The sequence below is a fragment of the Pungitius pungitius genome, chromosome 3, assembly GCF_949316345.1.
Source record: "Pungitius pungitius chromosome 3, fPunPun2.1, whole genome shotgun sequence".
NCBI lineage: Eukaryota > Metazoa > Chordata > Actinopteri > Perciformes > Gasterosteidae > Pungitius > Pungitius pungitius.
In genome coordinates, this window is record NC_084902.1 from 25,295,030 (window position 1) to 25,312,303 (window position 17,274).

Genomic DNA, 17,274 nt, shown 5'->3' on the forward strand with positions numbered 1-17,274 from the left:
ATATTACAAGAGGTAACAAAAAAATAAAGGAGAAAACACAAAATGAATATTTACAAAAAGGCAATCAACTGTTGTAGCACAACATTTCTAAATGAAAAAAAGAGAGCGAGACGGCCGCAGACTGAGACACAGGATTTATTGATTTGCAAAGTAATATTTAACAAAGGTGGGGACCCAGCTCTACTGTACAGACCTGGATTGCTACTGTTGGGGGGCGGCGGGGGGGGCCTCTGTTCAGAGACGGACAGAGCCTCCAGTGCTTGCAGAGTATGCATGACCGCATTCTCCAGCCTCCTCTCCCCTCCTCGGCTCCCTTCCCCCTCGCCCTGCGTTGGAACGGCATCGATCAGCGACACCGGGATGTCGTCGTTGTCGTGTGTGCTCAGCGGCCTCCCCTCCGGCGCCGCGTCCTCGTCGGAGCTGTCCCGGAAGCCCGGGGGCGGCGCCGCGATGGCGAGGTTGAGCGTCTGCAGCAGCGTGTCGTCCTCGTCGTCCATGACGCTGTCGTCTCCCTCGGGCGGGGGCAGCGACGTCAGGTCGATGATGTCGTCAGTGGAGCCGGAGAACGCCAAGAAGGCCGCCTGGCCGGCCGCCGTGGCGGGCCCGCCCCCCTGGTCTCCCCCGTCGTCGCCCACCGGCGTGCCCCCGATGGAGTCCTCCTCGCAGGAGGCGTCGTCGTCGTCCTCCGCGTCGTCCGTTGTGTCGCGATAAAACAGATCCCGCAGCAGGGGCTCCTCGCCGCCTTCCTCCGTCAGGATGTTACTGTAGACGTGCGTCAGACCGGCGAAATGAAATGGCGGCCGGTCATGCGGCCGGAAGTCCGTGTTGTTGTGCGAGTGGGGCCGCCTCTGCTCGGGGGCCTCGGGGCTCTCCAGCAGTCTGTCGTAGCCGGATTGCTTGGGCTCGTTCAAGGGTGGGTCCCCGCCAAATATGAACGACACTTTGGCGCTCCGAGGAGAGTCTTGAGGTTTGTGTCTGGTGGCGGGGGGAAGAGGAGGTGGCAGCGGGCTCCTCCGCGTCCCGGGGTCCCTGTCGGGGTTCGGGGGTTCACGGAAGTATGAAGAGATGCTGTTTTCTCTCCGTCCATTGTTGGGATAATCAGAGTCCCTGCTGTAGATCTCCCCTTGGCTCTGTGACGGCTCCTCGTTGTCCCCCAGAGACGTGCTGTACGGCCATTCCAGGACACGATCCTGACCTGCAGACAGCAGCGACGCACTTATTATTTGATGCGGTTTTATATTTTATGTTGATTGAATCTTAAAGTGGCTGCCTCCTCTTCACTAGACGTTTGAGTGCTCCACTTTGAAGGCTTTTTGAGGTTTTAATGCTGCACCACAAAGCCTCAATTTTTCAAGCCCTGAGCATTTCCGCTCTACTTATGTTTTAAGGTTTCATATGGAGTGTCCTGCCAGGCCAAAGACCTTGCTACTTATTTCTACAATGTTCTTGAATAAAACTGTGCTAGAAACAGCACATTTTCAAATGCACCGTCTCGATAAAAGAAACATAAATACTAAATACTGACTGTAAACTTACAACTGAACAGGAAAACTGTGTCAACTCACCAGCGTCGTCTCCTCCTGTGCTATTGCAGTAGGGCATGCTAAAGATAGATCTCCTCGAGTCCACCAGGAGGCGGTAGTAGCCCGCCGTGAGACAGGCCAAGTTCATTGCATCACTGGCTTCCATGATCAGCGTGATGGGCTGTGGAAAAAAAGAAAGAAAAGATGCACCACGGGCTGTCATCATTTGTGTTGGGGCGAGAGCGCCGCTCGCCGCTGCTTCCGTTCTCAGAAAGAAACCGCGCTCACCCTGACGTCCAGAACGTGCAGCTCAAGCCGGACGTTGGTCTCGTCCTCGGTGAGGATCTCGATGCGGTTGACGTGGCTGAAGTCGGCCAGGAGGGCCACCAGGTTGGTCCGGGTGTTGATGACGTGACTGATGCCGTAACGGGGGCCCACCAGCAGCGTCACCTCGGTCTGTTTCTCCCCTTGCTACAGAAAGCAGTGCGGATGCATAAGAGAGTTAAAAGTACTCAAAAACAAATCCTCATGTCATTTTAAGAGATTTAAGATTTAAGAGAATTAAAGAAGGTTTTGAAAACTTGCACGAACCCTTCCCAGGACTAATTACTCCTTACCAAAAGTACAGAATTGAACTCCCTCCCTCCGTAGAGTCGGAGTTCGCTGAGGTACCTCAGGTAATGCACCTTGGCCTGCAACGCAGTCAGCTGCGCCATGGGAAGAGAAATACATTAGTAAGCAGTCGAAACCAAATCACTTCAACCTGCACGGACACATTTGTCTTCTAATGTCAGGATGCAAAGCACTCTCAAGCCATACTGATCCAGACCACTGATTTTTCATTATATCCAATCATGTTATTTAAATCTGATTAAAGTCTAAAGCGCTGCTCCACTGCAGTTCTCCTTGCGCCGTGCTTGGGTGGACGTGTTCCTCTCTGGCCATTTAGGGTCTGAGGGACTTTCAAAATTTAATCTGAAAAGGACCCAAATTGTATTTTAGCATTAAATACCGCTGACTACACTGTAATGAGAACAATACATCCAGAACCCCTCATGTTTTATGCATCTATTGTTACTTCGCCACTTCTCACTTTGTTCTCGTACACCTTTTTGGTATTATTATGTAACTGGCATGTTGAGTGTATGTTTCAGAAGCATTTTCTCGGGGAAGACAATTATTGTGCATCGCAGATGCAACGGTTTGTGTGTCACATATCATGCTTCCTTTATCGCCACTTATGATAATCACCTTCCGTTTAACTAACATGTTGTACATCCAGCTGATGATGCACCTCCAGTGAAAACTAAAGGCTAATGGCATGTCTGACCTTGGCAGACACCTCTAAGCATCATTTTGTTTGGGTGAAGTTCTTGCTCCACCAAACCGCGAGAGACGTCCCGTTTGGCGAGGGCTAATTTGGATCAGTGGGATCGGAGTCAGCTGTGAATGCAAATGATTAGCCAGCACATCATACTGCTCCAGGCTGAGAGGAACGAGATCGATATAGCTCTCGTAGGCCGAAGACATTTTATTGACATTATACACACACTTATGGAACTCAGGGCTCTTCAATGTAAACTACATTCCTTGATCCACTAATAGAAGCTCTGTTGGGTAGATTTCATTGGGCTTAGAGCAATGCTAATGTTGCTTTTCAGGTGATGAACACAATTGTATTGTCCGTCATTCTGCTAAACATGCAAGTGCTTTCGCAAATCACAGAGTAGCACGGCATCTATCAACAAACTCCCATATGTCCTTGACATTGGTTCAAGATCCAAACATCTGCTGGCGTCGGTTGAAAAGAGGCACTGCTGCAAGTGAATGCATAAAAAGAACAAATCTGATTTATCCATGTGTGAGAAACTGATGTTACAAGTATATAGATATGAGATAGGGAGCTGAAGGATGATATTGTCTGGTTAAAATGATCTGTTTCTACTGAAGATTTAAAACAAAAACAATAAGCCAAATATATATATTCACTTTAAAAAAAGAGTAATTCCCGGAAACAGCTGGGCTGTGCAGTTCTTAGATATAAGGAGTCACAACATTCAGCCAGGATGAATACATATTTGGACTATTTATGGCGGCAGTGGGATCGACTCAGGATGAACTACAGGGCCCAAGTGCATCACTATAACGCACACTGTCACCAAGGGTTTTTAATCACAGTACAGCATTTCCTCATCCACATGCACTTATAATTCACTCTGGAAGCCCCCCACCCACGCCCCATATGTTCCAACAGTCTAACTGAGATTCACTTGCAGCTAACCTTATTTGTATGACAGCTGATAGTAAATCACTTCCTTAAGTAAGAACATTTTAACATTATTGTGGAAAGTCGTTTATCCTCACGTGTCAAAGTAAATATGGGGGTTACAGTATGAAAGCATGTCTTACTGAAAATAAAAAGATAGGCTTAAGTCGACAAGGCGGCTCTAAGACCAGCGCGACACGTGCGTGAATATGAATATGTGATTATGCGGAGCATTTTGCTTGTTTTTCACATTAGCATGCGTGGTCGGGCTCGACTGAGGGTCTCAGGTTGACAAGGGTGAGAACCTTTACAAGGTCGAGCACGGCACCGCTGCTATTTTGGGATATCGCGTCACACAAAAATGGGACTGTGCATGTGTATATAACTGTGTGTGTGTGTGTGTGTGTCAGAAGTTTGCTAACAAGGGCAAAGAAAGACAAAGGGGGCTGCTTACTTTTTTCCCTGGAGGCACGAGGTTCTGGTTGGTTTTTAGGATGTGCGTCAGAGCCTTCTTGATGTTTTTCTCCTTCATGCTGGACAGCACGACGGGGGGCAGGAACAGCGGCAGACCCCACTCCTTTCTGTTAAGAGCGCATTGATTTCAGCACAGAGTCACCGTGTCAGACCCGGGGTTAAACAACGGCAGTCAATAGCTGAAAGGATTCTAAGGGTTATTGCCCCGCTTTCGACTAAATCCCTTTGCTTGTGCAAGTTATCAACAACAACACCCGTTTGTACGAGGGTCTTTTGCACAAATGTATGGATGCCATTTATTTCAGAAGAGAATGGAGAAAAGGACGATGAATCCCTGAGAAACCTTTATAAAACCATCCATGAAAAGTCAGCTCTCATTATTTAGCATTGAAGGAGCAGCTCCAGGCTGTACAACCGTCTGACACTACAGATTATGTTTGGAAGTGTCAAAAACACAACCCACTAACGTGGCTTTTCACCCTAAACTCACTGGATGTATTTCAGGGACACCTTCTGGCTCTGTCTGGTCGTCATGGTGAGGATGTACATCTGCAGAGCGGCCAGTCGCAGCGCCGCGTCATACTTGAGCTCGGTGCCGAAGCGCTCCAACACCACGTCGTTGCAACTCTACGGCAAAGCAAGAAGCAGCGTTACATAGGGAACCCAAATCCATTGGGGCTGGCGAAACGCGGCTCATTTCCCCATCGAGCGATTCAAGCAGCAGCGCGTTCCAGCAGAGTTGAAATAAGTTGTTCCCAACCTTAGAGACTCAAGTTTCTGTCAGAAGGGATACAGCTTCCAGTCCCTGGAGAAGGACTCGGATATACAAAACGATGAACTGAAGATCAGCTTCCCTTCTTTCAGGCTATTTTCACTTGAGTAAATTATCAGAGGAATTCTATGGTGAAGCAATCTATTATTTTAGAGAGTAGTTAAGACAATAATGTTTCTTGTATTTGCGGTCTTTATTTGCTAATTTTTGCCATGACAAGATCCATCTCATGAGTACCATTAAGAATTTCCAAAAGCATATGCAGGATTGTATCGAGCTCAAAGTTGACAACCGATTTCACAGACCCCGTTTCAGGCTCACCTGTACGTAGAGGTATTCAAACGCCACAGCGTCCCTCCGGAGCAGCTCCACGGGGTCCCTGGGCACGAAGCTGAGTCGGAAAAAACACTTCATCTCCTCACAGCCGGGCCTCTGGGTCACCTGGGGTCACAGACAGGTGGGAGACATGGAGGGAGAAAGAGAGAGAGAAAGCGATACAGAAGGGTCACAGACGAGCGGGGTGGAGGAAAAAAGCATGTTCTTTTTCCGCTTTTGTCACTGAGAGTGACACTCGGATGCATTACGGTGACGTGTCCACAAGCGTGTAGCTCCACATCTGAATATTATAGTTGTCCTCTTGTGATCTTACTACCTCATTAGAATGTAGTGGACACTATGACGGTGTGTGTGTGTGCTGTCGGCCCTTCTGTGCCACTGCTGATAAATGCCACCGTGGCCCAAATGCTGTGTGAATACTAAGCAGGCGTTTGTGTGCGTTTGTGTGCGCATGTCAGACAAAGAGAGTGAACACAGAGGAAACGTCTCTGACCTGAGTAAGCATCTCCTGCTCATGGAGGAGAAGCAGTTTGCTTCCAGCGCCTTCCGTCCTGTGCTCCAGCACCAGGGAGAAGTGCTCGATGCATTTGATGGACAGCTTCTCTTGTAGGGTCAGAATCACGTCCTGAAGTAAAAATACTTTATTACATATCATTTTATTAGAGCATTCATTCACTTTAAAATGTTCTATCTATCTAAATGTAAACAAAATGGTTGAATTACCTCCCATCCATCTTTTACATTTACATATTTTATGCTCTAAGAGAAATGTTTTCTTTTTTTATTCTTTTGGAGAATACATATCATTGTGTACCGTAATCAAATAAAGCCTCTTAATAGCATGCGAACACTAGTTCACCAGTTGACATGACTGTTTGATCTGTTGCCATAGACTATCTCTCATAGTTATGTGTCTAAAATAGAACGGAATTTGCAGTTTTTTTTTGATGATTTGACAATGGAAATAAAATCTAAAAAGGCTGCTGTGTAATATTATGAGCTTAATGATGAAAGCAACAAGTATCTTCTTTAAAGCTTAATTTATAGATTTTCCATTTGATTAAATTACTACAGACTGGGTCACTCAAGCATTGTGTGTGTGTTGAGGGGGGGTGGCGAGCTGCTTGGACCACGCCCATGTTAATACTATGACTTCATTTTAAGACACACACACACACTACGAGGTGAAGACAGCAGAGAAAAATAGTGACTCAGCGGTTTTACTTCCTAGTTTACACGCTAGGAGCCAAACCGGATCGCAACTGAATCTACAAGTCAAACAGATTGAAATAACAGATTGAATAAATGTGCCACTCCAACAATTTGAACTCGAGCAGTGATTAAATTCCAGTGTGTGTGTGTGTGTGTGTGCGTGTGTGTGTGTGCGCATCCGAGAAGCACTCATTTTCACTAGATGCAGCAGGGACTGCTAATCTCGCAAAGTGTGCCTCCAAGGGTTGGAGCGCACAAAAAACCCGCACCTTGATAGAAGTACTGTTGTCGAAGCGGAAAGACTTTGTCTGCCCGTTCTCCAGGTAGACCTTCAGGACATTTGGCATGAACAGAAGAGAGTTGTCCTTCACCAGGTTCTGCAAAAGGATGAGTATCATTAGTCTTTTCATCCTGTTCATTTCACGTCCCTCTCACAGAATACAGGTGAGGTCTAATATGTGAATGGATTTTATTCAAGTACATCGATGTCATGACAAATTTTTGTTACTGGCATTCAACCAACTGTCTGTCTTACTTGGTAACCATCTGTCATTGCCTATATAGGTCATACATATGCGTGTGTGTGTGTGTGTGTGTGTGTGTGTGTGTGTGTGTGGGTACTGACTGGAACCTGGCCGTTTATAATGACCTCCTCTGCAAAGCGCACTTTGACCGGATTGGACTTGAGCATGGCTTTCTTGGCTGCACTGATGAACGCTGATTTAGGGGACTAAGAGGCAACGGTCCAAAGAGAGAGACAAGGGAGGCAAAGGGGGAGAAAGAGTCGGACAGATGGAGGGAGAGAGATGAAGAGAAGCATAGATAAATACATGCACAAATGAAGAGAGAGAAAAAACAGCGGCTTTCCACATTAGCTGCACTGGAGAAATCAATTCAATTTTATTTTTCAATAGAAAGGTAAAGAGAATTTAAAGAAATGCTAGCAACTAACCAGAGCATGAAACAGAGGTCACTAAATCACAGTGTTTGTCACTTTAATGTATCAATTATTGTGACGAAAGTGACACGATGCACATACAGAGTGATCCTTTCCCTGGATTATTATATCAGCATTACTATTTGTAAACAAACACCAGCAAACAACAAGGGTTGCTGTGATACAACCCTTGTTGCTGATCTACTCACAGGGTAGGGTTGGACGACAGTCAACACAATGGATTCTTTGCAGCTCCTGAAGCAAGAAAGAGGACAATGACTTGCAAAGGAATCATCGGGACACGACTATCGCCGCTGACAGCGATGGACAGATAAGATTAGCCCGGCTGAAATGGACTCACCGCTTACAAGCAAACACGGATAAACACACACTGATTAGTCTCCCATTTTAAATTGTGATATCCTCTGTGATAAACTGAGTGCATCGAAATAGCAAAAGCTCGTTTTCTTTTCTCTTCATCTGGATGGTGTGTGATGATGAAGAGGCTTGTGTGATAAGCACAGGTTTTAAGATTTCCAAATGATAATGACTTTGTTTTGGCACTGGCAGTTATCAGTGATAAAGATCCACATTAAACCTGCCATTTAAAACAGTTTTATGTTTGACGTGCGGATTGGAATTAAAGTGTTTGAGAAATGTAAAGTCTGTGCATCAAGCTTTGGATTTAATAGCTTATGAAAGGGTCAGACAGACAACCCGCGCTTTAGATTGAGGTTATCCATAACCTTCACAAAAGGGTTTTTCGGGGGAGAGATTATCTTATTCCTCCACAAAATCCCTCACGTGATGAACCTGAACTGCGACAGCTTGGATTCTGACAGATCACAGTGCCACCCCCCCCCCCCCCGGGGGTTTCTGTAGTCACCTAACGAGGTCGATGACTCGTTCTCTGGGAGCCGATCCGACGGGTTCGTCGTTGATCATGATGATCTCATCGCCTGGCAGCAGCTTCCCCTCCGACGGACCACCTAGGCGAAACACAAACGCACGCAGGCCGTGGTCGATGACGGCGCATAGAGAGAGTTTTTCGCTCCGTCAGCCAAAGTCTGGGAAATGAATCAGCCGAGGGACGGCTGAATGGACGGTGCATATCAATGTAGCAGCTCACAGCTTACGTGGGCGTGTCCGACTCCTGACACATGCATTGACGAACTGCCGCGTCCCAGAGCACATGCTGTATAATATACAAGGATATTTGCCAACAACTGTCAATCCAATATTCATTGTTTCAACTGGTTGGTTATTGAGGTAATCAGTGTGTGTGTGTGTGTGTGTGTGTGTGTTGTTGCAGCTCCCGTAGCTGACGGCTGGTAGCAGTAAATAAACACTTCCAGGAGAAAGAAAACTCCACATTCATTTGTGTTTGTTGTCTTCCTTGTATGGGGCTAATTGGCGGTACTTGTTCAACCAGCATTCTGCTCGGCTGGCTTCTCAGCGATCCCTACGGCGACTGTTTGCACTGACAGGCACGCTTCAAACACCGAGCAGGAACGGATAAAATCGCTCAGTGCAATCTTTCAAACATGCAAACCCCTCCGGACGTATCAGGCCCTGCTTTCCGGCTTGTTAGTTAATCTTCTCTCAGTCTATCTATCGGTATCATATGTTCAGTGTTGACGGTTCAGGCAAGGAATACTGCTTTTCTAGCCGTCAGTCAGTTTAGTGCAGTTTAGTGCCGCAGTTTTCAGGTGACTCACACTGGAAGCAAGGCTACACTGAACTTAGTCGAGGTGTATTAATGCACTTTCAGTGAAATTTGACCATCTACCTGGCCTTACAGAGGCCTACCTGGTGTTACAGAGCGGACCACCACCGGCTTCTCGCTTCCCGCCACGAAGCCGAAGCCAAGGACCGGGTCCCGTCTCATCTCCACCAGGCGGGGGGCGGGCGGGACCCCGTCCAGGTGGACCTCCTCCAGGGAGCTGCACTGGGACACTTGGCTAGGAAGAAGAAGAAGGGAAAAAAGGAGAGGAGTATGAGTCAGCAGATTCACTTTGACAAGAGATTTAACTTGTAATAGGCTTAATGACCGCCTTGTAGATTAAGGTGGGGATCTATTTTATGATTATAATATGAGTGGAGATTAAAAATTAAATCAATCCATTAATTCCTCCAATATAAATTAGCTGTAGCTCTGAAAGAAAACATTAAACGTGGAGCGGATGATTAGAACCATCCAATCAGCTGCTCATAAATCAGAGCCCTGGCTCAGGTCTGGGCATTAGCACAACATGTTATGCTTTAGTGCTATTTATAAAGAGCACAGGCCGGTAGAGCACCAAATGCCAAAGATCTCAAATCTGAAATCAATTTGGTCCTTGCATCTATTCCAAAGTCTATTCTAAGTTAAAGTTTACCAATCATTTAAATCAAGTCAGTTCAAACTGACTGCGTAAAGGTTGTCTTCTTAACTGCTACTGTTGACTGCTTTCATTGTCACATTGTCATTAACACAATGTCATGTATATAATTGCATGCTGAACTATGCAAATTGTGAGTCTACAAAGACATCTTTTCTCTTTATCAATATTAACAAATGATTTGTCAGTCTCATTTCAAAAACAGCAATGCTCATTTTTAATGGTAAAATCACAGGTTAATATTAGGTAAGGTATTAAGTATCATATTGTCCTTTTCTTCACCTCATTGCATTTCACTCATTGATTCATTCATTCTTTCTCCATCTCTATTCCCACCGGCCCTTCCCCGCCGTCTCCTTCCTTCACAGCTCAAAACGCTCCTTTGGCAGGCGTTACCTTAGTTCCCGCACAGGCCGGGGTGTCCATTGTTACCATCCCGGCGTCCTTTCTAAACTGGCTGCCTCTCCTGCCCATAAAGACGACAGCATGCCTGATTGGGCCTGACCTTCAAATAGTCACACGTGTCTTATTTATTTGTAACAACGCTAAAATAAAGTCCCTCTTTTAATTCAACAGGCATTACTGCTTTCAGATTGTGCATGTTTATTGTGGTTTCAACACACATATTTACCTAGCTGTCTATATACCTGCAGCCTTGCCTCAACCGACTTTGTGTCCAACAGTCAGTCCCAACATCTGGGACCTTCTTTCCCACTTGCACTTTCTCATAATTTGTCTCATTATCACATTGATCTGTACTGTGCATACAGAGAAAGGGGGGAGGCTATGGACTGAATCTGTTTGTAATAAGGCGTGTTCCAATCTGCGATGGGGGCCCATGTTCAGTGGGATTTAATCCCATGGGAGGGCAGAGCTGCGATGGCATGAGGGTCAGGACCGAGCTCAACCCGAAAAGGTCACATCCTCTTGTTGTTGCTGCGCATCATGGAAGTATGGGACAATCACGCACATGATTCAGCTCACTGTGACGCTGCTGCTTCTTGTGAATTTGAATTGTTCAAGGTTTTTTTTCATTTACATTGACTGAAATTGTTCTCAAATGTTAACCGCTGATTAATATTATCGGGATGGAGCACTGGTGACATGCTGGGAGTAGCAATCCACACAGGCTGTATACCACCCTGTTGTCTTGTGGAGCTTAGTACAACTGAAGGCTGAATGAAATAATCACGTCTGTATAACTGATTATCTTAGAGATTAATGTTTGATTATTGTATCCCTAACATCCTTGAAGGGCAACGGGACACCGATGACAAAGGCAACAGGGACCAATGTTAGGTGTCAGCAGGGATTACTGCCACAAAGCAGTTGGTCGGGTTTGTAAAGCACACACGAATAATCTTATGATCACACACCACAACCTTCCACGTCAATGAGCGTCCACACAGAACGGCATATGTTTACTCAACACAGACTGTAAAAAAAATCCTTCCTGAAGGGACTTCAGATAAGAGAAAATATGCTCTATACTGATTCGTTATTTTCTTTCTTATTTCTTTTCTAAATTCCCATTTTTTTCACAATATGTGCAAATAAATACAGCTTGGCAGCCATATTACAAAGAGTTCAAATCCACTGACACTTGAGTGGAGAATGACAGTGACAAACTCAATAATCATGTTTGCAGAGGTTAGGGGAGATATCTGTCCAATGTAGTTAAATAAACTATTGGCTTTGGTCGCTCTCTGGCTCTCTTCTCTTTACGTCTCCCAGAAATCCAATCGGGACCCTCGATCTGTGTCACCTCCACTAAAGCCAACAGCTTTGCTCTGGGAAAAACGCCACATACACAGAGCAGTCTCCCCTGTCATTTTTGACTCCACCAGACGCAGGAGGGGGAGTGAAAAGGAGGAGGGGAGGGGATATCCCAGAAAACAAAGCCTAAAGAGGATCCACGGCACTGTGTGTCGGCAGGAGAGCAAGAAAGGAAACGAGACCAGACAGTATTGAAAATAATCTCAGTGTGCCAAGTGGTTAATTTGATCAGTGTTGCATTTGTCCACTGAAGACCAGAAGGCCAGCCTTGGGAGAGCACAGACCAAAGGGGGGGAATTGATGTCTCGGGGTTAAATCAAAGAGGAGGTAAGAAGACAAGAATAGATCGAAGGGAAAAAGGATGTGGCCTAAGGGGATAGATTAATCGATTAAAAAAAAAAGACGTAATGGTGAAAACACTCCAGAGGAAAAGTATCAGCAAAACAGATACAGACAGAGGATAAGACAGGAAACAGGAAAAGGAAGTACTGAACCAACAAGACATATGCAGCCGTCATCAATTAATTCAAGGAGTGGTTTCACCACCACACAAAGCCATTTGTGCATGCAAAAATCATCTCTATCGGGGGATTAAACGAGGTGATGCCTTCTGGACTAAAGGGGGGAGAGTCTTCTAAAACAACCTTTGAACCCTGCACTGCCACTGCTAATGCTGCTCCTGCAGCGTCTCTACGGGATGACTGCACATCATACAAACACACGTGACCACACGGCATGGTCATGCTGTACTTACTTGGCGAGGCAGTCCCGTCCCTCCCTGGCAGTGTTCATGCTGTCCCAGCTGTATGGAGGCCCCTGCAGTCCAGCCCAGGAGCCTGGGCCAGGGGGCGGCCAGCCCGACATTTTGTTCTTATGGCTGAAACATAAAGGACGGGGAAAATGAGCATTTGATTGTCACACATGGCCAAAAATGTGCTTTTATCTGTGTGAAAGGTAATTGAGACAGGTGAAGCGAACATCCGCTTGAATTCTACTTAGTTTGTAATTTGTTGGAAGGAAGAATGGCTAAACAAGGACCATTTTCTTGATCCATAGCAGAGTGAGATCACAGAGATCATTTTTAAGAAGCCAAAGTCTCTCATTCCACCGTCCCATAGTCACTTTTAAGAAAAACAAGTTAAATGAAGCTACCGATTATTGTAATAGCTCCAACACATATTTAAGTTGGAGGAGAAGACCCACAGGGAACAGAACTCATGCATAAACATCCCGGCACGTGCATCTACTTATATCAAGAGGTACATCATTCAAGAAGAGAATAAAAGGTGAATTTATAAGTCTCCTTTTCCCCCCTCCGTGGATAAACCGCTCAGGGACCTCTCGGGCCAATTAGCGTGACCTCTCGTCTATGTCTGCATGTGTGTGTGGTTTGCGGTGTGACATCGCACTGCTTAGTGCAATCAACCGCGGTCAAATAAGCGCACCCATCGGGCCCGTTGATGGCCGATGAATGGCCGCGCGTACGGGGCTGCACGGGCGCGCCGAGGATAATCACGGATGCGGCGGTCGATCTGGTCAACTATGAAGGCGAGTTTATCGTACCAAGGTAATGCAAAGCCATGGTAGCAGTGAATAGAATAATAGGCATTTCTGTTACGCTGCGTGTGTCCATCAGTTACGGCCCTTTCCTGAACATGTCTGATCACTGGGGCAAAGGCTGCTCTGCAGTCGATGCAAATGCTTTAAATAGAAGAAAGAGCGTACTAGAGTAGGACGTCATCGCCGTAACAATCCAGCTGATCGATTCCCATATTGTGCAGTTGACGGGCTGAAGACATCAGTCAGTCATTGCTCGCGGTGTGTGGTGAAAGAAAATTGGCTTTTAGATGAGACGTGCCAAACGAGCTCCATCGGGGACCATGGAGGCTACTGGTGGAAGTGTCAGAGCCGATCGGTCATCCTGCTGATCGGCTGGTGTGTAGAAGCAAAGAAATGGACTCGCGAGGCAGTGGTCTCGCGCAAAACACACATCATCCGTACTTCCATTAACGTCCTGCTGCAGAGGAAACAAAATAGAAGGTCCTCTTCAGCGCCGGGGGGGGGGGGGGGGGAGGTTGCAGTTTCTGCTCCTCTCGAGTTTGTTGGCGAGCGCACGCGCTTCAGCCAAAACTCTTGTTCCTTGTTCATCTAAAAGGCAAAAAACAAAGCGTACGGAGGCCGTGGCGGATCTCCAGGGTGCAACCAGACTCCGGTCCGTGTCCGTCGTGCTTCTGCTGCTGGAAGCAGCTTTGGTCCAAACTGAACTAAACTGCCGTGGCCTCGCCTCCTTTATCCCATAATCCTTCTCATCACAGAGAAAAACAAATTCATGCTGTGTGTGTGTGAGAGAGAGACTATGAGTATTTGCGTGTGCGCGCGCGTGTGTGTGTGTGTGTGTGTGTGTGTGTGTGTGTGTGTGTGTGTATGAGAAGAGAGAATGTGTGTGTGTGCAACTGTGCATGTATGTGTGTTTGCATGTTTGTTTGTGGGGTAAGAGGCTTTTCAGTGAGCAACAACGTGTATGGAAACATCGCTCCATCTCTGAGCTGGAGTAAACTGACTCTTAAAGTTCACCTGGATGGCATTCATATTTTCCTCTTCACTTTTTGTCCCACTCTGGAAAAAAATGAGTTCTTTCTATGTCTATATGGGATTGAAAAGGCAAAGCTGTTTGCTACATGGTGAGGTCCTGCATGTTATAAGCATTGCAGCCTGAATGCAAAAGGCAGGGATTTAGATGCCGACCCATGGCCAGGTTGAACTGAAAGCGAGCACAAAATCAGCTAGCTGTGTTTCCCATTGTCACGCCCGGCTATGCCGTGCTGGGTGTGCTCACTCCCTTCATGTAGAGAATATGGTTGGGCCGTCTCTCCCCTCCCAATCTGAAGGGGGAGCTGTGGAATCCTGGCCCATCTGACAGCAGCTGATGGGCGGGACTGTTTAAGAGGATCGCCTGCCAATGCCGCTGGCTCTCTCTCTCTCTGGACCCCTCCCGACTCGACTCTACTCGGCTCTGGGCTGTGCGTCGCTGCTCGGTCGTCCAGGACGGCAGCAGCACTTTTTGCTCTTCTTTGCTTTTCCTTTCAGGACGCCTAGGTTACACTTTGCAGATTCGCACTACACCTTTTGGTTTCTCATTTACTGATTACACACCTTTATTAATGAAAGTTATGATTTCGTCATAGGAAATGACGTTTTGAATAAACTATAATTTGATTGAACTAAACAACTGTGTGGTCTCCCCTATGTCACTGCTACTGCGAGCCAGGTAGTCGTGACACCATTCACAACAGTGAACTTGCTGAAGGATCCCTGTGCAGGAAGTCACGAACACAAAGAAGCATGTGCCCCTGCATCCTCACCACGAAAGTTGCCTTTAACTTGCCGTCTCGATACAAGGCCTTTTCCGTCACTTCCCCCCCGAAACTGACACGTTTCCCTTCAGCCTACCAGCGACTCGTGAATTCAAAAGAAGCAGCAGCGGTGCTTCGTTCTTGCGGTTTCCTTTGATGAAAAGGTTCCTGTATTGACTTCAAAAAAGCATTTTTTCCTCCCAAGTGATCAATGCATGACCCTCTCTTTCCCGCTGGGGATTGATCTCTCTCTCTCTCTCTCTCTCTCTCTCTTTCTCTCTCTGTAACCCGCGCAGCACTAAAGCTAAACTTCATGACACAAGCTCAATCGATGCTTTGCGCCCCTCGATAAAAATGTGCCGACCAAGAAGCTTTTTTCTGTCAACGTGGAGCACAGGAGTTGAGGATTTTTGTCGCTAGTCTGTTTAAATGTAGTGACTCAGGTAGACGAAATCAATAAGTTTCTATGTAATGGATTTAGGCACATTGCATCTAATTAGACATAAGTGACTGATTTGACAGGTGGAAGCTTAGGGAGATGCCGCCTGGAAAAGTCCGGCCGAGCGCGGGCCTCAGAGCGGCATATTGTTCTTTCGCTTCAACGGTTCGATCGAATTAGAATCCCGCTTAAAACCTCTCCCACCCAACTGATTAGTCACAGCAGCCCCCCCCCCGTCGAATGCCATTACTCATATTGATCGCCTGCCTTTTCATTTTTGTAAAAAAAAAACAAAAAACACCAAGGACTAGGCGTGGATCCCAGTACTTGTGATGCATGGAGACTCACAACAGTCAGTGAGCCATCCGCCGCGTTATATGTCAGACCCCCCCGACAACGCACACAGCCACCAATCACCGACCTCCGGGTGCGTTGTGATTCTCCCACATGCCGCAGCGCTGATTCCGATTGCTCGTGTCCAGTAAAGTAATCCATCACAGGGTTCAGCCGGGGGGGAAATGCTTACAGTACTATACATATGAGCCTAATATGTAATAGTCCGTCCGAGCAGTTCATAATCCCCTCTTTCTCGGACATTTGTTCCAAGTCATCAGTAAATATGATTGCTTTCATAGAGAAATTCTGCAATCGAGAGCCGCTGGAAGTAGTTGTTAAAATGACTCAATGGTCTTGCAGCCAGAAATGAATGAACAATGCTCTCACATTAAAAGGCATGAACAGATGTTGCACGTAAATAGTGAATTCCTTCTGTTGTATGAATGTCATCAGGTTATCACGTTTACGACACTTTTCTATCTAGGACTTCACTGTGCCACTGAACCATTACACACGCAAGCTGTCTCAAGGTCTCCTAAAAGGAAAGGGACGAGCAGAAGGGGATCCGAGTCGCTGGTGCATGTCCGCGCTGATCTTCACTAACTCCTTTACTTCACTGAGTTTGAATTGGGATTTAAACAAGATGCGGATCCAGCCAGAAGATTGAGGCAGTTTAAATGGCCGATTTCTGCCAACTTCTGCCGGCTGCTTATCAATGCTGCCATGAGTGCCATTTCTTTAGTTTGACCTTTTTCTTAAATAGAACACACACACACGCTTGCAAAACGCCTCAAGCTCTTTATCAAGACTGACTGGGTTTGCACAAGAAGCGAAGAGCTTTAGCCTACATTATGACAATGCTCACAAACAGCCAGTAGCGTAGTAGAACACCACCCCATTGCCAATCCTCACCACTTCACTCTCTGCAGAACAACAAGGGTAATTAAAGCCCCTCCCCTCGACTTGTTAAAAGCTCAGCTGCTGAGTGTCCTGCATGCTGGTGGAGCTGAGGACCCTTGTCAGCATTCACCGGCATGTGGGTTAAGTGGTGGGTGGAGTCTCTTCTCTTCATTTCAACATGTCAGCTGAGTCTATAATAAATAGAAGAGTGTTCATGCCAAGTGTCCATTGTAAAGTACTCTGATAAATTGACTGAAATGCTTTTGCAAGATTGACTGGATAAAAAAGTATGTCATCTACCGGGACATGAAATGAGATGCAAAGATGCAACTTTCTGCTCTGGTTGCACACCAACGAAAACGGAAAGCTCAGAAAACAGGAAAAAAAAAGAAAAAGACAATAAAAAAAACCTATAAACGTTGCCATATAACAGTTCACAGGTTAATTGCAGCGGGCAATAATAATACATGCAATCTGCTTCGGACAGACGATATGCATTTTGAGGTATGCTCGAATGGGTTGGGGGGGGGGGGGGGGGGGGGGGTGAAATCGATGCAAGCTGAGACACA

At 46.4% G+C, this 17,274-nt stretch overlaps 1 protein-coding gene across 5 annotated transcripts in view; it reads right to left on the bottom strand.

Moving 5' to 3' along the window:
- Nucleotides 1–17,274, bottom strand: part of LOC119212993 (FERM and PDZ domain-containing protein 4-like) — a 45,739-nt gene that overhangs the window by 4,454 nt on the left and 24,011 nt on the right. For all 5 annotated transcript variants that reach the window (XM_037463946.2, XM_037463936.2, XM_037463952.2 and 2 more), the window contains exons 2-15: nucleotides 12,432–12,554; nucleotides 9,330–9,481; nucleotides 8,407–8,509; nucleotides 7,730–7,775; nucleotides 7,209–7,313; nucleotides 6,853–6,960; nucleotides 5,865–5,996; nucleotides 5,357–5,476; nucleotides 4,754–4,890; nucleotides 4,244–4,370; nucleotides 2,141–2,230; nucleotides 1,812–1,994; nucleotides 1,566–1,704; nucleotides 194–1,195 (exon numbers count right to left, since the gene is read on the bottom strand). In XM_037463946.2, coding sequence (XP_037319843.2) covers nucleotides 194–1,195; nucleotides 1,566–1,704; nucleotides 1,812–1,994; nucleotides 2,141–2,230; nucleotides 4,244–4,370; nucleotides 4,754–4,890; nucleotides 5,357–5,476; nucleotides 5,865–5,996; nucleotides 6,853–6,960; nucleotides 7,209–7,313; nucleotides 7,730–7,775; nucleotides 8,407–8,509; nucleotides 9,330–9,481; nucleotides 12,432–12,554 — 2,567 coding nt within the window. The remainder of the gene's footprint in view (nucleotides 1–193; nucleotides 1,196–1,565; nucleotides 1,705–1,811; nucleotides 1,995–2,140; nucleotides 2,231–4,243; nucleotides 4,371–4,753; nucleotides 4,891–5,356; nucleotides 5,477–5,864; nucleotides 5,997–6,852; nucleotides 6,961–7,208; nucleotides 7,314–7,729; nucleotides 7,776–8,406; nucleotides 8,510–9,329; nucleotides 9,482–12,431; nucleotides 12,555–17,274) is intronic.